This window comes from Petaurus breviceps, unplaced genomic scaffold, assembly GCF_028583685.1.
Source record: "Petaurus breviceps papuanus isolate PSGF00001 unplaced genomic scaffold, PetGlider_PUasm1.0 140, whole genome shotgun sequence".
Classification (NCBI taxonomy): domain Eukaryota; kingdom Metazoa; phylum Chordata; class Mammalia; order Diprotodontia; family Petauridae; genus Petaurus; species Petaurus breviceps.
The window spans coordinates 33,274,524-33,297,102 of NW_027185698.1; the positions used below are offsets into that span (position 1 = coordinate 33,274,524).

General features: G+C 41.9%; 2 protein-coding genes across 3 annotated transcripts in view; one reads left to right on the forward strand and one right to left on the reverse strand.

Annotated features, from left to right (window-relative positions):
- TMEM128 (transmembrane protein 128) overlaps positions 1-22,579 on the reverse strand; it is a 480,334-nt gene that overhangs the window by 151,201 nt on the left and 306,554 nt on the right. The window lies entirely within an intron of this gene.
- NSG1 (neuronal vesicle trafficking associated 1) overlaps positions 1-22,579 on the forward strand; it is a 40,527-nt gene that overhangs the window by 14,443 nt on the left and 3,505 nt on the right. For both annotated transcript variants that reach the window (XM_069069955.1, XM_069069963.1), the window contains exon 4: positions 12,629-12,739. In XM_069069955.1, coding sequence (XP_068926056.1) covers positions 12,629-12,739 — 111 coding nt within the window. The remainder of the gene's footprint in view (positions 1-12,628; positions 12,740-22,579) is intronic.

The following is a 22,579-nucleotide window of genomic DNA, read 5'->3' on the forward strand; positions in this document are numbered from 1 at the left end:
CACAACAACAACAGGCAGTTATCTAAGGAGAGAAGGAACAGGCCCAGGAGACTCTGGAAGATCGAGATTGCTGGCATGGCCCAGGGTAGTGTACCTTTGTGCAGAGCTGTCTCTGGGCCATGATCAGGGCTGGAGAGTGTGACTGCTAAGGCAGGGGGAGAGTAAGGTGTTAACTCTCAGTCAGTATGAGAAAGGTCTTGAGGCTTTAAGCCATGTCATACCAAACGCTGAGCTCAAAAACCAACAAAGACTAGAGGGAACCACTGTTTACTTGGAGGGAATCCTGGGTGGAAAGCATTAGCCTGACACTGATTGAATTTAGGCTGCTGGACACAGCTGTCCACTGCTGCAGACCACTGGCATCACTGAGGACTTGTGTCCAAAAATCATCCCATAACCAGTTAACTTCATCCTCCTCACTCCCAGCCTTTCTGTGGACGCTTTACCTTTCTGTACCCTTTGCAAGGTCACCATTGATTTTTGATGATTCTACCTGGATAAAGAATACCAGCCATTCCTGCAGAAGGTAATGAAGTCCTAAATCTTCTCAGTCTTATAAGCTAGAGATTATTTATCAAACACCAAGCTTCATTATAACTGTCAATGTCAGCAGTATAATGCCAACAATGTTTGGTATAGGGGAGAGGCACTAGCTTGACATCAGGATGCCTGCTTTATCACTAACTTGCTAGGTGACCTTGGGAAAGTCATTTGATCTCCCTTGGAACTCAGTTTCTTCATCTGTAAGATAGGGAGAACTAGAATAGATGCTCATTAAGATCCTTTCCTTCTTTAAAATTCTGGAAATTAGTATACAGAGTAGGAGGTAGAGATGGCAAGGTAATGTGATTTTCCCTGGGCTCACTGCCCCTCTAGGGATGCACTTGCCTCAGGGTAATTTGTTTATCAAAAGCAGAACCTAGATTTTAGATCTGGAGAGCTTTTTTTTTTTTCCCTTCTGAGTCTTTAGAGATCCTCTAATTCAGGAACTCAAATTGTTTCGTTTTAGGACCCCTTTCTACTCTCAAAAATTATTGACGAAGTCCTTCCCATCAAAGAGCTTTTGTTTATGTGGGTAGATTTAAGATATTTGAGCATTGTTTTGAAAATGTTTTTGACTTCATGCACCCCCTAAAACAGTCTCAGGGATCCCCAAAGGTCCCCAGATCACACCTGGAGAACTCTGCTGCTCTTGTCCATTTGAGAAATGAGGAAACTGAGGTGGGAGGGAGAAAGTGACCTGCTCAAGGTCACACAGGCAGTCATTGGCAGAGGCTGGGTTTGAACCCTGCCTCCAGATCCAGTATCCCTGTAATCCGGTTTCAGAAGCAGAAAACAGAATATGCATCAGTTCCAAAGGTCAGACAAAAGATCTGGTTCTTGGATAGTTCTATTCACTGAGAGAGTTTTTAGTACCAATGGCACATGCAGCTTCTATGGGACGCTCTGTCACAGTGAAATTTAACAATGAAGTTTAGGAGAGGCTTTTCTAGCCATTGGGAAACAGGATTCTGTATAATTAAAGAAGAAGAAGAAAAGGAACTACAAATTTCCCTTTGGCCTTCTTGTTCTTCAGCACATTTGTTTTCCCTGGGAGTTACACCAATTTCCTCTGTTCTAATTATACCCACCTGCTTTTTGGGGCAGATGGTACTGGTCATTTCATAAGGTCTTTGGCTCTAACGACCACAAGTTCTCAGACTTAGACTCTTTGGGACCCAGTCTCACCATCTGTAAAGTGAAGGCCTGGATGATCTCTAAGGGCCTTTCTAGCTCTAAATCTAGCTGTGTGGCCTCTGCTTGTCATCTGTAAAATGAGGTGATGATAGTTCTATTGCCTTTGAAAGCTAGAGTGCTTTTTAATGTGCTGGGTACTGTGCTAAGTACTTTATGAGAACATTAATCTCATTTGATCCTTACAACAATCCTGTGAGGTAGGTGCTGTTATTATCCCCCATTTCAAAGTTGGGGAAACTGAGGCAAACAGAGGTGAAGTGGCTTGTCCAGGGTAACTCACATAGGCAGTCTGAACCCAGATTTGAACTCAGATCTTCCTGACTCCAAGCACAGCGCTCCACCCGCTGTGCCACCAGCTGCCTACAAGGCAGGGTTGTGGTGAGGAAAGTGCTTGATAAATCATAAAGGACTGTATAAAGGTGAGCTGCTGCTGTACTCTGGTCTTTGATGGCCCAGCCCTACTGACTCCCCCCCCAAGAGGCCTCCAGTGCCTGTCTCTGTCTTATGTGTATACTCTGCTCTGTGGGGAGGAACTGTATCTTCCTTGTTTGGGGGTCTCCCTCACCCCCAGCCCTCTACTCTGCACATTGTAGGTGCTCAGTAAATGTCCACTGAGTTGCAGATGAAAGCACTCAATATTTATATTCTGAAATGTTCTGAAACAGGGCAGGACACAGGGCCTGCCATGCTGCCCTGTTAGTTTCAGCATCTGATTCAATACAAGGGGTTCCTTAGTGCAGTTTTAAGCTATGCACCAAGACTTTGGGGACAGCCTGCATTAGGCAATGGTCCTTAGACTTCAGAATCTGAGTGATGCAAAGGAGCTTGGGGCGATCTAGGCCAGGGCTGTAAAACTCAGATGGAAAGGGATCCCTCCGGCTGCACATTGACATAGAAAACCACACATTAACATGATCTATTTGGGGACACTATATCTATGTCTGTGTATATGTATAAGTATATATGTATATTATACATATGTGTATGTATATAGTATTATAAGCATAGCTAGATGGTACAATGATTAGAGCGCCAGCCCTGGAGTCAGGAGGACCTGAATTCAAATCCAGCCTCAGATACTTACTAGCTGTGTGACCCTGGGCAAGTCATTTAACCTGGTTTGGCTCAGTTTCCTTATCTGTAAAATGAACTGGAGAAGGAAATGACAAACTACTCCATTATCTTTACCAAGAAAACCCCAAATGTGATCACAAAGTATCAGACATGACTGAAACAAATGAACAGTAACACCCTGGGGGGATGGGCATTTCCTCTGTCAATAAGTAAAGTCCCTTCATTCCTTAGTAGACAGTCTTCATGAGCTGCTGCTGCCAAAAAAATTCATCGCTGGAGGGCCTGCCTTCCTTCTGGGCTTGAACCTCTCTGCCCTTGATTAGGGTGGTTCTTCAACAACAGGTTTTCCAGTACAATCCAATGCAGAGAGCTTGAGAGCAGAGAGCTCCATTGGCCTGGACTTTGAGAACAATGGGTCACTTCTGTGCTACCATGAGGCCCTGGAGCAGGTGTTCATGGAGCACACCTATTATTTCAGTAGATTCTAGAGAGACTTTATGCCAACTCCATCTTGTAGAAGTCTATTCCTTTAAAAATTTATTTTAAATTATTCTAATTAACATAATAGATTGGGGGGAAAAATCATTCATCTCCAGAAGGCCCTTGTTAAAGGGGGTCTCTGAGCAGTTCCTAGTTTTTCTCCCAATAGCACATCAGTGCCATGATTTATCAGATTATCTCATTGTCATCTTTGAAGCTTGGAACATGGTGTTGTAGATAAAGGACAGGACAAGAGGGGAGAGAGGAGAATGGGAGGAGCAATGAAAGGAAGGAATTGGTTTCCAAATGGGGTGGACCCGTCAAGTGGTGAGATTTTTTGGGAATTGCAATGGAGAAGGAAGAGGAGGAAGAGCAATAAAACTCGAGGTCTGAGGTCCCACACAGGGACTCTCGTTCTAGCACTAAATCACTCGGTGAGCAGAGAGGTGCAAAAATACTACATTCATCTGAATGTTCATCTAGTCCTTTCATTCTTAAAGGAGGGAACTTAGAACCAGAGAGGTGACTTGGAACCAGGGTTGTCATCCAAGGGAATATAGTTACTGAAGCACCCAAAGGACCTCGTTTGACCTGCAAGGCTGTCTGACGACATAGAGCCTGAGGATGGTGTTATAGTGAGCCTCTGGAGTACTTTAATTAGAAAATTACTGGCACTCTTTCCATTTTGTGTAAACATTAGAGTTCTCTCCTTTTCTGGGATTGCATTGTAGTCTGAGGCCAGCAAAAGCTGAGCCTAGAGAACTCTGCAAAATTTTTGGTACCATATTGAGTTGAAATATGTAGTAAACTCTTGGGGGAAAAAGACTTTCCCCCGTGAAATTCAACAGGCTGAAAATTAGTTTACTTCTGGAGGAAACACTTCTATGGATCCATGATTCACTGGTGTAGTTATTTCCTCCACTGATTCCTCCGTGATTCTTGTCCGGGTCTTTGTAGAAATCCTCCACGGGGGCTTTTACGCAGCTATTTCTTGGACTACTGCTTGGTCTCTAGTGCCATCGTCAGGCTGTTCATCCATTTATGCCATTCTTGATACATTACCGGCCCACCTCCCTTTTTTCTGGTCATATGTGTCCTTAGCTGTGTCTTTCAGACCCAATTTTTCTCATGCAAGTCATTGCTAGTAGTATGCTTCCATATGCAAGGAAATGCCTTGTTGGAAATAAAGTGATTACTTACAAAAGCAACATGGTTTACAAGTCTTTGGTTTATCCCTGACATCAGTATATGTCTGAAAGAACATGAGTTTGAAGCTGTGCTCTTAGGAGACCAGATGGTACAAGCCACGCACTATAAAGTCATTAGCATTTGCTTAAATGTCTCCAGCGATTGTGTGAAGAACAATAAAAAAGGCTCAGATAGGACGCCTTCCTTCTCACCCAGGGGCTATTTTACTTGGGGCGCCTGAGGGGCTGATTGGGACTTTTCTCACATACTAAAGAGGGTGTAACACATCACAATTGCTCCGTGAGGGCCTGACAGGCTCCTGGAAGACCTGAAGACCGGAGAACCACAGAATATGTCACCAGAGACCTCCTGCCTCCTGCCAGGGGTACTCAGTGACACAGTGGATGGAGAGCTGGACCTGGACTCGGGAAGACCTGATTTCAAATCTAGCTGTGTGACACTGGACGAGTCACTTAACCTCTTTCTGCCTCAGTTTTCTTAACTATAAAAATCAGGATAATAATAATACCTACATCACAGTGTTGTTGTAAAGATATTTGGAAAGCACTTGGCATAGTTGCCCGGTACACATTAGGAGCTTAATAAATGCTTGCTTCCTCTCTTCTCAGAATCTGAATTTTGTCCTAAACTCTTGGTAACCCCGTTGCTCCTGGGCACCCTTAAGTTGCATATAGACTGTTTCAGCTATTTCTCCCGAAGTCCTTCTTGCTATATTTTAATGAAACTGGACTCCAGGGTCCCCTGTCCACAGTGCAATGGGGCATAGTATCTCTGCTTTCTTGTCTGTGTGCCCACTATTGCCAGGGTTTAGGATGCACTGCCTAGAATGCTGTGCCCTATTTTTACCTGCTTGACATCCTTCAAGGATGGGCTCAAATGTTTACCCAATTGTAAGTTATTTATTTCATAGCACTAGAAACTCTTATGCATTTACTATATTTTAATTTGTATTGCAGTCATTTATATAATCAAATCATAAATGCCTCGAAGATAGGGATGATGGTATATTCAGCTTGGTGTCTCCCCCCAGTGATTTATATGGTATAATAAATACAGTAGGCACTTAATAACATGCCTGTTGAGTAAGTGAAGAGAACAAGGGTGTCCTGCTGGACGTATTGGTCTGGTGCACTGCCCGCTTTGAAGGGTCATTGTAGAGAAAAAAAGCTTATTATTATGTGAAGCAGCAACATAGATGGAATGTTTGGTTGGGGCAGAATGCTCAGTCTGCCAATCAACATTTATTAAGCACTTGTTATGTCTGGGTATGAGTGCTGCGGATATACAAGGAACCAAAAACAGTTCCTGCCCTCAAGGAGCTCCGAATCTAATGGGGAAGATTGACAAGTAAACAGGCACCTGCCGGATATAGACAGGAGAAATAGGAAATGAGAGGGAAGGCCCTAGTTACAAGGGGCTGAGGTGGCACACGGATGTGGGACACATCTGCCTGCTTGATTACATAATCATCACATCCCTACACTAACCTCGAGGTTCTCCCACAATCCACCAAGATAAACCTTCTCCTGCCTCTTCCTACCCTTTGAATTTATAATATTTAGTGTCGTGTAGTTTTTAGTAAGCAAATATTTAATTCCTACTATACACGGTGGATGGTGAATCAAAAAATAAAAAAGGCTTCCAAGAGATTTCCCATTTACACATTCAGGATCTCAGCTGTTTCTTATCCACAACCCCTATGTGGGGAGATAGTATAAGTGTCATTATCCCCATTCAACAGATGAAGAAATGGAGGCTGAAAAAGGGGAGTGACTTGAACAAAGAATGAACATTGAACATAGGCTCTGGTTCTTTTTGTCCACTCAGTGTGGATGTGACTCTGTGTGTGTGTGTGTGTGTGTGTGTGTGTGTGTGAGAGAGAGAGAGAGAGAGAGAGAGAGAGAGAGAGAGAGAGAGAGAGGAGAGAGATTTTGGACAGGTCACTTCTCTCTGGGTCTTAGTTTCCTTGGGTGAACAATGATGCAGGTGCAGTAAGGATTGTTCTAGTTTGGTGGCATCAGCATGTTTCTTTTGTTCATAATGGCAGAATCCTACATTTGAATCCAGGTCAAGCTCCTTCATGCTGTATGTACATAGTCATTTGCACATTAGAATGTGAGGTCCTTGAGGATGGAGACCATGTTTTTGTCTTTTGCAAAACACTCTTAAGTATTTCTGCTCTGCATTAGCTGTGTGACCTTGAGTGAGTCCCTTCCTCCCTCAGGCCTCGAAGATGTGGACTCCCCACTCTTGCTTTGGGCCTTTGTTTGCTTATCTATAAAATAAGGCAGTGGGACTGGAGGATCTCATGGCCCATAAGTAGCCTTGAATCATACCAGGAGTGTCTTGGCTCCTTCCTGCTGGGGATTTTCAGGGCCATATCACTCAGGGGCAATTTCCTTTTTCCTTTCCTTTGCTCCCTGGCTGACTATTTCTGGATTGCGTCTGGGGGTGGGGGGTGGGAGCTTTCATAGTTACAGAAATGATGCCTTTTCTTTGTTTTTGCCTCTGCCTTGGCACCGTGTGCCTGGCCAGTGTGGGCCTGGAAGGCCACTGTCCTCCACAGTCCAGCTCACTTTGAGGGTCTCACTATTCTGCAGAAATGAGGCTCTTGCACCTGTTGTTACCCCTTAGCTCTAACCTTTTTCCTAAGGTCAAATCCTGGGTGTCATGCTGTTACCTGAAACACAACATGCTCATAACCATCTCTGGTCTCCCTCCTACCCCCATCCCCATTCTTCATATCCAGTCAACTAGACACCAAGAATCATGGGATTTAGAACCAGAACAGACCTTAAAGATCACGTAGTTCACAGATGAGGAAACTGAGAAGTGAAGGGACTACTAGCCCATGGTCACACAAGAAATAGGGGGTCAAAGTCAGATTCACTCTCAGATTCTGGGAGTCCAAATGCTCTCTCTTTCTAGGTCCCATCCATTTTCCCTTTGAAATGCCTGCTCTATCCCTCCCCTCTTTGCCATGTCCACTGCCACCACCCCAGTGGGGCCTTTTCTTTCCTACTGTGAGACTGGACTGCCCACATAACACCATCTCATTCACCCACTGCCATTCTTTTTGGTGTTCCCTAGATAGGATGTGTGTGCTTCCCCCTCGATCTCCCCTCACTGCCTGGCCTAATGCCTTCTCTCTCAGCAGAATTAAGAGAATCTCTGAGTTCTCCCCTCCAAGGATTCTTCTGGTCCAACCGCCCACCTGAGGCACGAGTCTCTTCTGTAACCTCATCCCCACATCTGGTTCTCCAGCCTCTGCCTGAATAACTGCAGTGACCCAGGGAGCTTAGCATCTCCTTCCACTTCCAATAGCCCTGACTTCTCCCATTAAGCATGCAGAGCTGGCATTCGGCTATTTGTTTCTAGGTCATAAAATAAACACTCAGTAAAGACTTTTGAAAATGAAAATATTGTACCTTTAGGTGATGATAAGCACAGGAAGGAGGCTTAAACCAAACATATTATTAAGCAAGCAAACAAACAAACCATGAAGACAGGCTGATACTTTATGTAAAGAGACCAAGCATGAGATGAGAGTGCTCCCATTAGAGACCGTGGGTGATTGGTGTGCCAGCAGGACATCCTGGCTGATGCAGTCTGGTGCTTCTGGGAGGGCCAAAGGAATGAAGAGTGAATGAGGGCCCAGTTAAGGACAAGCTGCCCTCCATCAACTGCATTATATTTTAAGCCAAGCTTGTCCTAGCAAATATGACACTGCTCAAAAATGCCTCTGTAATGTTCTGAATAAATCCCATAAATCTCAGAAGGTGAGTTGATCATTCTATGCATGGACAATTCCAGTGCTCAGATGTAGAGAATGTGCACTGTTAGTGCCAGAAAGGGCCTGGGAGATCATGTAGGCCAAATATCCTCATTTTGCAGGTGAGGAGACTAAGACCTGGTATAGTGAGTTGCCAAAGGTCACACAGTGTGTTAGTAGCAGATTCCAGGTTTTATGATAATAAGTGCTCTTTCCATAAAACTAAGCTGTCTCAGATTCCATTTGGTTCTGTTTATCAGCTCTTAAAAAGAGCCCATTTTATGTCATGAGTGCCCTACACCAAGTTGTCGTTCAGTTGTATCTGACCTTTCAGGACCCATTGAGGGTTTTCTTGGCAGAGATACTGGAGTGGTTTGCCATTTCCTTTTCTAGCTCATTTGACAGATAAGGAAACTGAAGCAAACAAGGTTAAGCAACTTGCTCAGGGTCACACAGTTAGTAAGTGAGGCCAGATATGAACTTGGGTGTTCCTGACTCTAGGCCAGGTGCTCTGTGCCAGCTAGCTGCCCATTCTCTCAATCCCACCCCCAAATAACATCTTTTTATGTATATACATATGTATGTGTTTATGGTGTTTCAAAAGTCTTAATACAATACTAACAGCTTAACTTTTAGTAGTTTCAAAATAGCATTAAGATTTCTGGGATATCCTATACTTAGACATATAGGTACACCATGCATAATATACAGGTGCCCCTATCACAAGTAGGATGTTGATTAAATCTATTCCATTTCAAATACTCTGGGGTTGGACGGCCACTTTAACAACAACAACAGTCAATCAGCAAATACTTGCTATGTGCCAGGTATTGTGTTAAGCACCAATACAAAGAAAGGCAAAAACAGTCCTTGGCTGCACATTCCAGGGAGGGAGACTGCATGTAAAAACCAAGGTGCAACCAAGATGCATGGAGTAAGTGGAAGGTAATGTCCAGAGAAGGCTTAGTGTCTGGCGGGGCCTGGGAAAGGCCTTTTGAAGAAGGGGGGATTTGAGTTGAGTGTTGAAGGGAGCCAGGGTAATTTAATGGTAGAAGTGATCAGTGAGGAGGAAGGGAGGAGAAAAGCCTTATTAAGCACCTACTATGTGCCAGGGACGTTGCTGAGCTCTTTACAAATCTTATCTCATTTAGACAAGGAGATGGGAGGAGAGTAAGTAGAGAAGACTCTGGCCTTGGGTGGGAGGTCAGAATAGCCACTTTAAAGGTACCTTCCAATTCTGAAGTTTTATGATTGGCATTTGGAAAAATCACTGGGTGATGGGAAAGGGCCTAGTTTAAAAACGTTTAAAGACCAAAGGAACCAGGCTTCTTAGAATTAGAGCAGAAGTTAATGGGACAAATATGGCTTTTAGGAATTGATCTGTTGTATATCCCATGGCAAATGATCTGCTACTGCCCCATGATATTTACCCCCTTCAAGTACATGAGGACAATGATTAAATTCTCCATTTAGTTTCTCTTTGGTAGAGTATTTACATTCTCAGAGTGAATGTAAATAGAAGCTGTTTCTGTGTTGGTCAGAAACCCTGATGGTCTTCCCCTCCCAGATTTATTGTTTATTTATTTTTGACTAGTAATAGAGGCCATGCTCTGCCTCATTTCTTATTTAGTCTTAAATCACTGAATGGGTGTTGCCTCAGTCAAACTAGGCCCTGTTAAAGACCTTGGCTAAAAAGGGAAAAGGTCTCCCATTGCAGCCAGGACCATCTCTAATCGTCCTGATCATGGTCTTGTGCTGGACCCAGATGGCTCCTGAGAAGAAAGTGAGGCTGGTGACCTTGCACAGCCCTGCCTCACTTAAATCCAATTCACTTGCATGTCATGGCATCACCTCCCTGATGTCAGGGTCCTCCTTGAGAAGGAAGGACAAACCACAACAGCCTTCCTTATAAATAAACCTCCCCTTATCCTGAACTCCTCTTCCTATTTATATACATTCTTTGGGAAGACAATCCTTTCTCTTCCATCAGCTGCTAATAGTTTTTCCTTGGATAGATTTCCTAAGTAAATGTGACTTAATGTTGCTTCCAGACAGGATAAATAATTAAATAATTGTGTCAAGTACTGGTGATTCTAAAAGTTAATTTAGGGAGTTCCAAGACAGCAGAGTTAGGGCTGTTCTGACTTCTAACAAATTATAGATAGCTGGAATCTGATTACTAGACCTGGAAAAGACTTATGGGTTTTCTAGTCCAGTCACCATCCCTTGACAGAGAAAGAAACTGAGGCCCAAAGAGGCAAAGTGATTTGCCTATTAAGAAGTCATCACTAATAAGAACAGCTAACTTTTATACAGCAGTGCCAGGCACTGTGATAAATGCTTTTACAAATATTATCCCATTTTGTCCTCATAACAAGCTTGAGACAGGTGGTGTCATTATTCTCATTTTGCAGAAGAGGAAACTGAAGCAGAGGTTAAGTGACTTGCCCAGGGTCACACAGCTAGAATTCAAGACCAGATTTGAATTCAAGTCCTCCTGACTCCAGGCTCAGCACTTTATCCGCCTAACTAGTCACTCAAATTTGGGTTTTCTGTTCCCTTCATCCACCATGACATACTCCCTCTCTTATCTCATTTGATGCAAGGCAGGGCCTAGTAAGTATCATTTCTGTTTGACACAGAAAGGAAACTAAGCCTCAAAGAATCTAATTGACTTGCCAGAAGGCCAGTGGTGTTACATTTGGTGTTCTAGCCTGATTTTTAATCCCAGATTTCATTCGTTTCTATGGCAAATGTTCTGGGCAAAAATTCAATCTGTTGAATTTCTGGGGCTAGTGACATTGCCCCCTGCTGACCAGTTCATTAATTGCACCTGGAAATGATGCTTAGTTGCCAGGGATGGAGGGGAGGAAAAATTGGATTCTAATTTTATGATTAAGTTCCTTGAGACATTTTGAGGGGAAAAAAGGTGACTAGGATGACCTTCCTTTTTTTTGGTTTTTGGAGGGCAATCAGGGCTAAGTGACTTGCCCCAGATCACACAGCTAGTTTTTGTGTTAAGTGTCCGAGGCTGTATTTGAACTCCTGACTCTAGGGCTGGTGCTCTATTCACTGCGCCACCTAGCCGCCCCTCAGATAACTTTCCTAAGGTAATGCATTACCTGGGAGGCAGAAGAGTATAGAAGAATGAGCCCTGAAGTGGGAGTCAGGTGCCTTACATTCTGATTCTGACTTTGTTACTAGAAAACCACTGGGCAAATTTCTTCCCATTTTTGAGCCCCAATTTCTTTAATTATAACTATATTCTACTATAAAATATGGGAGATAGACTAAATGATATTTAAAGTTTATGACTCTGAAAATCTGTGTTAAGGAACACTTCAAAACATCTATTATTAAATCAATATGGGCACCAATTTCAATCACTTAGCAGAAGGTTTCATGAGTTGCTTTAATCAACAAAATTCATTACCTTGTGTCCAGTCCTTTGGTGAGGAGATTCTGCCACCAGAGTTAGGCTGGTTCTTGGATGAGAGATCGACAGTTTTTCACCAGGCCTATACTCAAAGCTTTTTCAACTTGGAAGGTCCTGCCAGAGCTTAATTTGCACAGCTTTCAAGGACCCAGGGCCACCTCCATGTCACAATGAGACTTCAGAGGAAGACTTTCAATATAGGTTTCAATAAACAGATTCACTCCTATTTCTTAAACATCTTTCTTTACATTTTTCATGATTTTCACAGTTTCTGCAGTTGAACTGTTGTTATATGTCTTTGGGTTGGATTTTGGTTACTTTTTGAGTTGCTCAAAGCCTGATGTCTCGAGCTAGGCAGACTGCCTATATTCTGCTTTAAGCCAGTGTCCTTTCTGAGTTACTGTGATAAAAGAGTTTTATGAACCTCAAAATGCTCTACAAATGTGACTTGTTATTGACACAATAACAGTCACTTAAATGTGTATGCTGCTTTACAATGTACAGGGTTTTCCCATCCATTATCTCATTCAGCATTCAAAAGCTGTGTAAGATAGTGCAAGTGTTATCCCAGTTTTACAGATAGGGAAACTGAGTCTCAGAGGTTGAAGTTTGCCCAAGGTTACATGGAAAGTGACAAGGCCAAGGCTCCTGACTGCTGAAATGCTCTGCCTGTCTATTCTATCATGCTGTTTCCCAAATGTTGGAAGGCTTCAAGTAGAGACTGGAAGACCACTCATCAGGGATCTAGTAGAAGTTCCAGTTGAGGTACTTCATACTGGATAGCTTCTGAGGTCCTTTACAACTCTGTGATGAGATTATAGGATGCCTTATTGCAGTTCTTGATATCAGTGAGTCAAGCAGGAAATGTACAAGCCCAAATGACAAATGCCCTCTTCTCATCTTCTTGTTTCTCTTTGCAGGTGACAGTTCTGGTGCTGTTTGCCTTGGCATTCCTGACCTGTGTTGTTTTTCTGGTGGTCTACAAGGTTTACAAGTATGATCATACTTGTCCGGAAGGATTTGTTTTTAAGGTAAAGCAATATGTCACCCATGAGGCTTTGGGGATTCATGGTCATGTTGGTCCATATAGACTGTGCTTCTCTCTTCCCCAAATCTGGTGTGTGCAGAACCCAAGTTCAGCCAATGATCAGGATTGTTTTTCAATTTAAGCATATATTTTTTCCCTTTGAAGAGACAGGATTGTGGGGATTGTTCCCCATTTGGGGGTCAGTCCATACAAAGAAGCTGCTCCTCTCTTATTTGTGTTTTGGGGAATCCCATGTTACTTTGGCATAATTATACTACCCTGATGTAACATTTTTTAAATAGAAGTCTCTGAAGGCATTATCTATTTAATTTGCCTCGATATCATGAGAGCTTAGCACAAATAGCCATTTAATAAATGTTTGTTAAATAAATTGGATGAATTTCTTACATACTTAAAATTCCCAAAGGTAGAGAGGACATATAAATTGAATATTAGGACTAACTGAAATAAATAATTTAGATTTAGTACTTAGTTTGAAATGCAGAAAATAAGATACAGAAGACCTCAACTTCTAATTCCATCTTTGCCACTATGTGACCTTGGCTAAATCATTTCCCTCTCAAGGACTTATATTCCTTATCTGGCAAATGAAGGGCTTGGATAAGAGCGTAAGAGTTTTGGAACTGGAAGGGGCCTTGGAGAAAATCTGGCTCAACCCTTTCATTTATAAACAAAGAAACAGAGGCCCAGAAATAGGAAATTATTTGGCCAGGATTGCATGTGTAAGAAGTACTAGAGGTGGTGCTTAAACTGCATTTTCTAAGACTTCTTCTAGCTCTAACACTCTATGCCCTATATTCTAAGGATAATATATAGTTCTAAAGTAATTCAACAAACAGTTATCAGGTGCCTATGTGCAGTGCTGGGGACAGCTATGAAACAAATCCTTGACTTCAAAGAGCTTACAATCTTGTAATAATTGTGAAAATAAGTATATTGTAAATTTCTATGGTCCTTTACAATTCTCAGAGTACTATCTCTCTCTTTTTTTAAAGCAATTGGGGTTAAGTAACTTGCTCAAGGTTACATAGCCAGTTATTTTGTGTGGGTGCTGAGTATCTGAGGCCGGAACCGATCCTGGGTCTCCCGACGCCGAGGCCGGAGCTCTTACTCACTGTGCCACCTGGCCGCCCCCAGAGTACTACATCTCATATCTATTATTTCACTTGGTCCTTGTAAGAGCCCTTGAGATAGAGAGGTGAAATATTTCCATTTTACAGATGAGGAACAAAGGCTTGGAGAAGTTAATAATAATAACTGGCGTTAGCAAAGTGATTTACATACATATCTCATTTGAACCTCACAGCAACCCTGGGAAGGTAGAGACTGAAGCGGAGATTTGGAGTGGTAGGTACTTGCCCATGGCCATAATACAAGTGTTTGAAGTGGGACTGGGACCCAAATCTTCCTGACTCCAATTATTTAGCCAAGGTCACATGGTTAATAATCGACAGAGAAGAAACTTAAACCCAAATCTAACTGTGAATTAGAAGGGTATTAGGTATCAATGGCCAGCAATGGCCACTATTAATTGTGAGAGTACTTGCAGGTACCTGTCTTTTTTTTTTTTTTTAACATAGTATGCACACACACACACATCAAAGGAGTTTTCTTACAGATTTCTTTCATGTGTTCTTGAGCTGAGTAATACAGGTATGAGTTATAAATATATTTTAAGAAAAGAGTAAAAACTTGAAATGTGAGCTAGGAAGGAAAAGCAGGTCTTCAGATTTTTTCCAAGTTAAATATGTATGGCACAGAAGAGGGACAGATGGCCAAAGCTGTAGGCATTCTCAGGATAAATGTTTAATCAGAAAAGGTTTATTGAGTATCACTGTGTGCTAGGGGTGTAGGGGATGCAAAAAAAGTATAAGACATGGTTGTCTACCCATCAACAAATGCCTTTGGCAGCATAATAGCAGCATGGATTCTGAGGCCTCTCTGAGAACTGGAGCCACATAATTTGAGAGTTGGAAGGGATCTCAGTGGCCATCTGGTCCAACTCATACCCAGAAGGATTCCCTACTATTCCGTAAGTGACAAGTAGCTGTCCAGACTCTCCTTGAAGGCCACTCCTCTCAAGGCTGCCCTTTCCACTTTTGGACAGCTCTAAATGGTAGCAACTGTGTCCAGACATCAGGCCTAAATTAGTGTCTTTGCAACTTTCACTCATTTTTCCTGCTTTTGCCTCCAGTTCCAAAGGAACAAGTCTGGTCCCTCCACCACATGACAGCCCTTCAGCTACCTGAACATGGCCGTCCCGCAGCTACTGAGTCATTTCTTCTCCAGGCTAAACATCCCAATCAAATGTCACATGGCATGGACTTGGGGCTCTTTAATATCCTGGATACCCTCCTGTGGACATCCTCCAGCTTACCAATGGCCTTCTTAAACTCTGGTGCCCAGACCTGAACACAGGGTCCCAGATTGAGGGCCGACAAGTGCAGAGTCATTCCTAGAGGCTGTGTGTGTCACACTAACTCACACTGAACATGTAGTCCGCTAAAACTCCCAAACCTTTTTTTCAGAACAATTATGTTGTTCTAGTTATAGCTTTCCTACCTTGTACTCGTGGTGCTGATGTTTTGTACCAAAGGTAGACTTTACATTTATCCCTGTGGCATTTCATCTAATGACATTCAGCCCAATGCTCTAGCTTATTGAAGATCTTTGGGGTTGCTGACTCTTTCATTTGGTGTGTTAGCTATCTCTCTCTGCTATATGTCTGTCATCTGCCCATTGGATAAGCATCTCTCGGTGTCTTTATCTAAATCATTAATAAAGATGTTCCATGGCCCAGATCCCTAGGATATGCCATTGGAGACCTACAGATGTATGGCCATTGAACCATTATAATGACTACTCATTGAGTATAAGCCATTCAACCAATTCTGAATACATCCAACCATATTAACTGTTGTCTATATTCCACATCTTTCCATCTTTATGAGAATATTATGAGATATTCTATTAAAACCTTTGCTAAAACTTAGGTAAACTCTATCCACAACATTCCCACCATCTACTAGTTTAGTAATCTTGTCCCAAAGGGAATTCCAGTTAGTCTGGTATGCCTTGTTCTTGATGAGCGGCAATGCTAGAATGGAGGTGACATTGGGTGAACATCTGACTGCTACTAATAGTTGATCTTCACATGGAACCTTAAGGTTTGCAAAGAAGTTTATGTATATGCTATCTCCCCCTTGGTTCTCACAGCCTGTGAGATACTGTCATTTTTGTTTTACCAATAAGGAAACTTGAGCCTCAGTGGTAAGTAACTTTGGAGGGTCACACAGGAGGCTAATAAAGCAGGGTTTGAATCCAGGCCTTCCCAACTCCAAGCCCAGTGATCTCTCTACTGTACCACGTTGATTCTGCAGGACAAGCACTGGAATGCAAAGGGGTGTAGACATACAAATAATATGAAAATGTTCGGGAGTTTTTGTGGATGTCTAGCTCAACTTGAATCAGTGTGATGTGACAGCAAAAAATGCTAACATGATTTTTATGCTGCACTAATAGATTTATAATGCCTAGAATAAGGGAGAGGCTTAAGGGATAAGGCTGTAAACATTCTAAGTATGGTCTCATTATCTTCTGAACTGGTTAGATGATATTTGGAATATTTTCTTCAATTCTAGGATTCTTTCAGTTCCTTTATTTTAGGAAATACAGTGAAAAACACAAGCAAAGCCAGGGGAGAATAACCAGGATAGTTACCTTTTTAGGCCTCATTTTCCTCATTTGTAAAATGAGGTTGGAGTAGATAATTTCTAAGATCTCTTCCAATTTTAACACTAATTCCAATAGCTGTTTGTTTTAATAGCTGATTAAAAAAGACCCCCAAAATGAGGGAACTATAAATGAACTATAAGTTCCATGTACCCACCAATTTGAGAATTTCTTTTTCAATTCAGTGTTCTCAACTAAGTGAAATATTTGGTATTATGTACAATGTTAAATGACAAAACTATACAAACAAGAAAGAAATGCAGTTCTTTTCTAAAATGCAACTTCTTTGCGATCTGAATTGTATGTTTTTCTGGGGGTGTGTGGGGGGGTGGTTGTCTATATTTAGGGACATAAGAAGGTAGTAAAAGCAGAAATATTTCTTCCTGCCTACAGGGTAGTGCAAATAGTGGAGGTGAACCCATTTCTTTAAAAGATAAAATAAGTTAAAACAGTAGCTTTTGAATCATTTCTCTTAAGGGAAGTGCATTTGCTACAGAGGAAATGCAAACAAATCTTGAGACATCACCATACAGCTTAAAATGAATTGAGCTGTGGTGGATTTTCCACTTGGATAAGTGTTCTTGTTAGAATCAAAATTTCTTCTGTAAACCTCTTCACCCCACATCCTGAACCTCCCAAGGAGGGAAGTTAAAATTCTGGCTGCACTGCTTGCTAGCTACGTGACCTCTGACAAGCCTCAACCTTGCTGAACCTCAGTCTATTTATCTATAAAATGGAGAAAATGTTTCTAAGATCTCCCCAACATGGTATTATCAATCAATAGCCATTTATTAAATGCTTATTACTTTGTGCCAGCTACTGGGCCAAACACTGGGGATACTAAAAGCATGAAAACAGTCTCTACTTTCAATAGCTTCTGCGAAGGTGGGGAGAGGCAACACATATACATAAGATATATGAGTATGTATAAGATAATCACAGAGAGGAAGGCTTGGGAGCCTAGGAAACGCTTCTGGTGGAAGCTGAGTCTTAAATGAAGCCAGGGATTCTGAGAGGGAGGGCTGAAGGGGGAAAGCATTCTAGGCGTGGGTGACAGTCTTTGTAAAGCAGTGGAAGCTGAGGCTAGAACATCATGAGTGAGAAGCAGCTAATAAGCCAGTATGGTTGAATCATGGGATTGTGCGGAAGGAGTCCATGTGTAAGAAGACTAGAAAGATCAGAAAGGGCCAGGTTGTGAACAGCTTTAAATGCTAGTTTGTATTTGATGTCGGCTTGGTAAAAGGAAGCTGTGGAGTTAATGGAATGGGGGAAGGAGGAGATATGGTCAGACCAGTGCTTTTGGAAAATCCCTTTGATAGCTTTGTGGAGGATAGAGTCAGGAGAGACTTATTTAATTCAGGAAATCAGGCAGGATGCTGTTGTGATAGTCCAGGTGAGAGATGATGAGGGCCCCAACAAGGATGGTGACTGTGTGATTAGAGAAGGGGATGTATAGATATATAGAGAAATCACAAGAGTTGGTGGCTGACTGAATATGTGAGGTGTGCTGAGAAGGAAGAACTGAGAATAACAGCAAGACTGTGGATCTGCTTGACTAGAAGAATAATGGTGCTGCTGATATTAATAGGGAAGTTTGGGGAGGAGGTGTAGATTTGGTGATAAAGGAGTGAGTTCTGTCTCGGATTTTAATTTGATTTGAGATGCCTATGGGACATTCAGTCCAAAATGTCTAATAGGCAGTTGGTGATGCAGGACTGAAACTTAGGGTAGAGATGAGGGATGGATATATGGGTATGGGAATCATCTGCATATAGATGAGTTGATGAAATTACTGATAGAGTACAGAGGGAAAGAGAAGTGGACCTAGGACAGATTCTTGAAATATGCCATAGTTATTATCACAAGTATAATGTAGATGAACATCCCAAAAACATAATCGAGAAGGATCCAGTCATTTAGGAAGGACAACCAAGACTGAGCAATGTTATGAAAATCCAAAGAGGAGAGACTAATCAGGAGGTGGCCAGTGGTGTCAAATGCTGTAGAAAATTCAAAAAGGATGAGGACTGAGGAAAGGCCACCCCAATTGGATAATTAAGAGATGATTAAGATGTTCTCTGAAGAGATCACTTCATTTGACTGATGAATTTGGAAGCTAGACTGCAGAGGGTTTGGAAGAGAGTGAGAAAAGGAGAGGCATCAAATGGAGATGGAGTTTAGCTGAGAAGGATGATAGCTAGTTGGGAATAGATATGGTGTGTGTATGTCTATCTCTCTCTATATACATATATGTAGAGAGATATATTTTTTTAAGGATAGAAGAGAACTGGGCATGTTTGTAAGCTTCAGGGAAGCAGTAAGCAGATAACAAGAGATTGAAAATGAGAGAGAATTGGGGAAGGGATAATAGTAGGGGAATATTTGTTGGAGAAGAAAAGAGGAAATGGGATCAGTGGTACATATAAATGATGAGGAGTTGGCATTGACAAGGGAAAAGACCCCACCTCTTCATCAGAGACTGGAATGAAGGAGAAGGTAGTGACAGAGAGCAGTGGAGTGTCAGAAGGGGAGAAGAACTTGTGGTAGATGACTTCAATTTTCTTAGGTTCAAGAATAAGGTGAGTTCTTTAACTTAGAGGGTTAGGAAAAGGGGTGTGTTGTGAGAGTCTGGAGAAGAGTGGAACAGCCATTCTGGGGAGTGGGATAATCACTTAGGGAGGGGTAGAAAGCCCACTGGTGTTGCAAAGAGGATCCAGTTGAGATTAGATAACAAATTCGTATAGGATTTAGTCAAAATAGTTTCATGATTTCCAGCTGCATTTGGTAGCATATAAGTAGGAACAAAGGAAACAGAAGATAGGAGTAATCCAGAGTGGGGGTTTCCTCAGGTGTAAATGATGATAGGATGAGGGGGTGCTGTGCTCCCAGGCATTTGGAAACCCAACTCAGAGCAGCAAGAATTGGGTCTGGTGGAATTAGAAGAACTGTATGAAATAATATATGTGGAGTTCTTTATAAATAATCAAGTGCTAATGTCAGTTACTGTAATTTCAGAGCTACTTATGCCAATTCAATGTAACCTTTTACCTTGAACAAGTCACTTAACCTTGACAGGTCAGGATTTCCTCATCTTGAACTGAGGTTGACCTAGATGACTTTGGTATTTCTTCCCGATCTAAATCTATAATCCTATGACTCACACCATGATCTTCTTAATCCCTAACTTTCCTTGCTTCAGACTCTTTGTATATTCCTTTCCCCAATTTAGTTGTTCAATTGGGTTCAACATAAATTTATTTTAAATTTATGGAATAAAACAAGCATTTCATAAAATAATATAGTAAAAAATGGTAATTGTACATGAAAACTGCAAATCTACTACGTATAACTTGCTTTTCCTTTTAAATATACAAAATTATCATGTAAATTTTTTTTTTCCTGCCCTCTCCCCAACCCCTCCCTCCCACCTTGGAGATGTCTACCATTAGACACAAATAGGGATGTGTATACATGCATACTTATATATACATGTATATACATGTATACTTCATGTAAGTCTTTCCATGTTTTTCTAAAATCAATGAGCTCATCATTTCCTATAGCAGAGTAGTATTCCACCACAATCATATACCATAACTTGTTCAGTCATTCCCCAACTGATGGGCATCCCTGCAATTTCCAGTTCTTTGCCACCACAAAGGGAGCTGCTATAAACATTTTAGAACATATATGTTCTTTTCTTTTTCCCCTAATTATCTTTAGAAACAGACCAAGTAATGGTATTGCTGGGCCAAAGAGTATAGATAGTTTAATAACTCTTTGGGCATAAATCCAAATTGCTCTCCAAAATGGTTGGCTTAGTTCCACCAACAATGAATGTGTCCCAGTTTTCCACATCCCCTCCAACATTTGTCACTTTCACCTTCTATCATTTTTGTCAATCTGGCAGGTATAAAATATCTCAAGGTTGTTTTAATTTGCATTTCTCTTATTTAGTGTATTTTTTTTCATATGTCTACAAATTGTTTTGGTTTCTTCATTGGAAAACTGCCTGTTCATAATTTTTGGCCATTTATCAACTGGGGAATGACTTGTATTCTTATAGATTTGACAAAGTTCTTCATATATATTAGATATGAGACCTTTATCTGATAAACTGTCTATAGTCAACACATTTATAAAAGGCAAACAAGGCACTCTGGCTGCTGAGGTACAAAGATCAAAAAAAGATTAAAAAACCCCAAACCAGACAAAAAGACAACAGGAAAAAGTCACTGCCCTTAAGGAGAAAAATTTTATTGGGAGTGGGGTATACTATATAAAAAGAAAAGTAAATACAAAATCATTGTATGTATTTACAATTAGGGAAGGTGGGAGAAAGAGAGCTCTATTGATACAATAGTAAGACTGAGGGCTTTGGAGACAGAGGAAGTGTATTCAAATCCTGCCTCTATTACTTATTATTGGGTAAAGTTGGGCAAATGACTACATTTCTTGAAACCTGTTTCCTCATTTGTAAATGAGACTAGACTGGAAGATGGTCTCTATGTCCCTTCTAGCTCTGAATCTATGATCTTATAAATTCTGTTTATAAATGGTTTCTTGTTTATGCCATAGTCCTGGGAAATTTGGACCATAGTCCTGGGAAATTTGGAGACAAGATGGTGCAGTGGATAAGAGTATCAGATTTTCTAGACTCCAGTAGTGTGCAGACACTTCCTAGCTGTGTGATTCTGGGCACATCTCTTAACCTCTCTAGGCCTCCAGTTCCCCATCTGTAAAATGAAAATGGGTTGGACAGGATGGCCTAATAATGTCTCATTCAGCTTTGTCTGTGATCCTATTAACTAGGAAGAATCAAGAAGGGCTTCCTGGAGGAAGGTGCCCCCCAGCTGCACCTTAAGTAAAGCTAACAATTCTAAGAGGTGAGGATCAAATGCATTCCACTTATAGGGGACAGCCAATGAAAGTGCATGGAAAGAGGAAATGGATTGCTGGGTTCAGGGAATAGCAAGCACAAGTCAGTTTGCCTGGGACATAAGAGTGTGTGAAGGGAAGTGATGGAAAATGAATCTGGAAAGGTCAGCTGGAGCCAGATTTTGAAAGAAGGGCTTTAAATGCCAAGCAGAGAAAGCTTATATAGGCTTGTTAGGGAGTAGCATGATCAGACCTATGCTTTATAAAGACAACTTTGGCAGCCATGTGGAGGATGGACTGGAGAAGGGAAAGACTAGAATAACACAAATCAGAAGGCTGTTGCAAATGTCATGTCTTGAGGTGATAAGGGCCTAAACCAGGGTTGGGGGTGGCTCAGTGAGTGCAGACAAGGGGTCTGATGAAAGAGATGTTATGGAGGGAGAACCCACAGACCTTGGCAACCGATGACTGACTGGCAGAGAGAATAAGGGAAAGTGAGTTTTGTATTTGTATCTCCAGCGACTCATGCAGTTCCCCTCCCTTCCCCCCCCCACTAGGTGCTTGCTGAATGTAAGACCCAGGGATGATGCCGAGGCTTCAAACGTAGAGGAATGGAAGAACCATGGGGACTAAATAACAACAGAGATTAGAACACGGTGCTGCCTGCTGGTGTGGGTTTAAGGGGAGGAGAGTTCCATTTGGAACATGATGAAAGGATGTAAATGCACGGAATGTAGCTGGCTTTTTCCAGGAGACAGGCTAAAAAACAAAACAAAAGGAAACAACCACAACAAAAGGGAGGAGAGATACTGGACGACAGCCAGAGGGGTTGGTGCAGTCTACAGAAAGGTTTTTAGGGCTGGGGACATCTTGGACATGTTAGATGGCAGTAGGGAAGGAATAACTCTTCAAATATGGCTTTTATGTCACTTCTAAAATAATCTATCTCATGAAAAAAAATCTGGCCATTTAACCTCTCCTCCCTGCCTGCTGCCCATTCTGGTTCCAGCTTCCATTTGTGTTGTCTCCCTCCAAGTAGAGTATAAACTCTCTGAGGGCAGGGATTCTTTTTATGTGTATCTTCAGTCTTTAGCCAAGTGCTTGGCACATAGTAGGTGCTCAATACACCCCCCCCCCCCCCCAAGGCTTTAAAACTTCAGTGGTTCCTTGAGCTGGTGTTGCAAGCAACTGCTGCTACCTTTCTGGCTGGAGC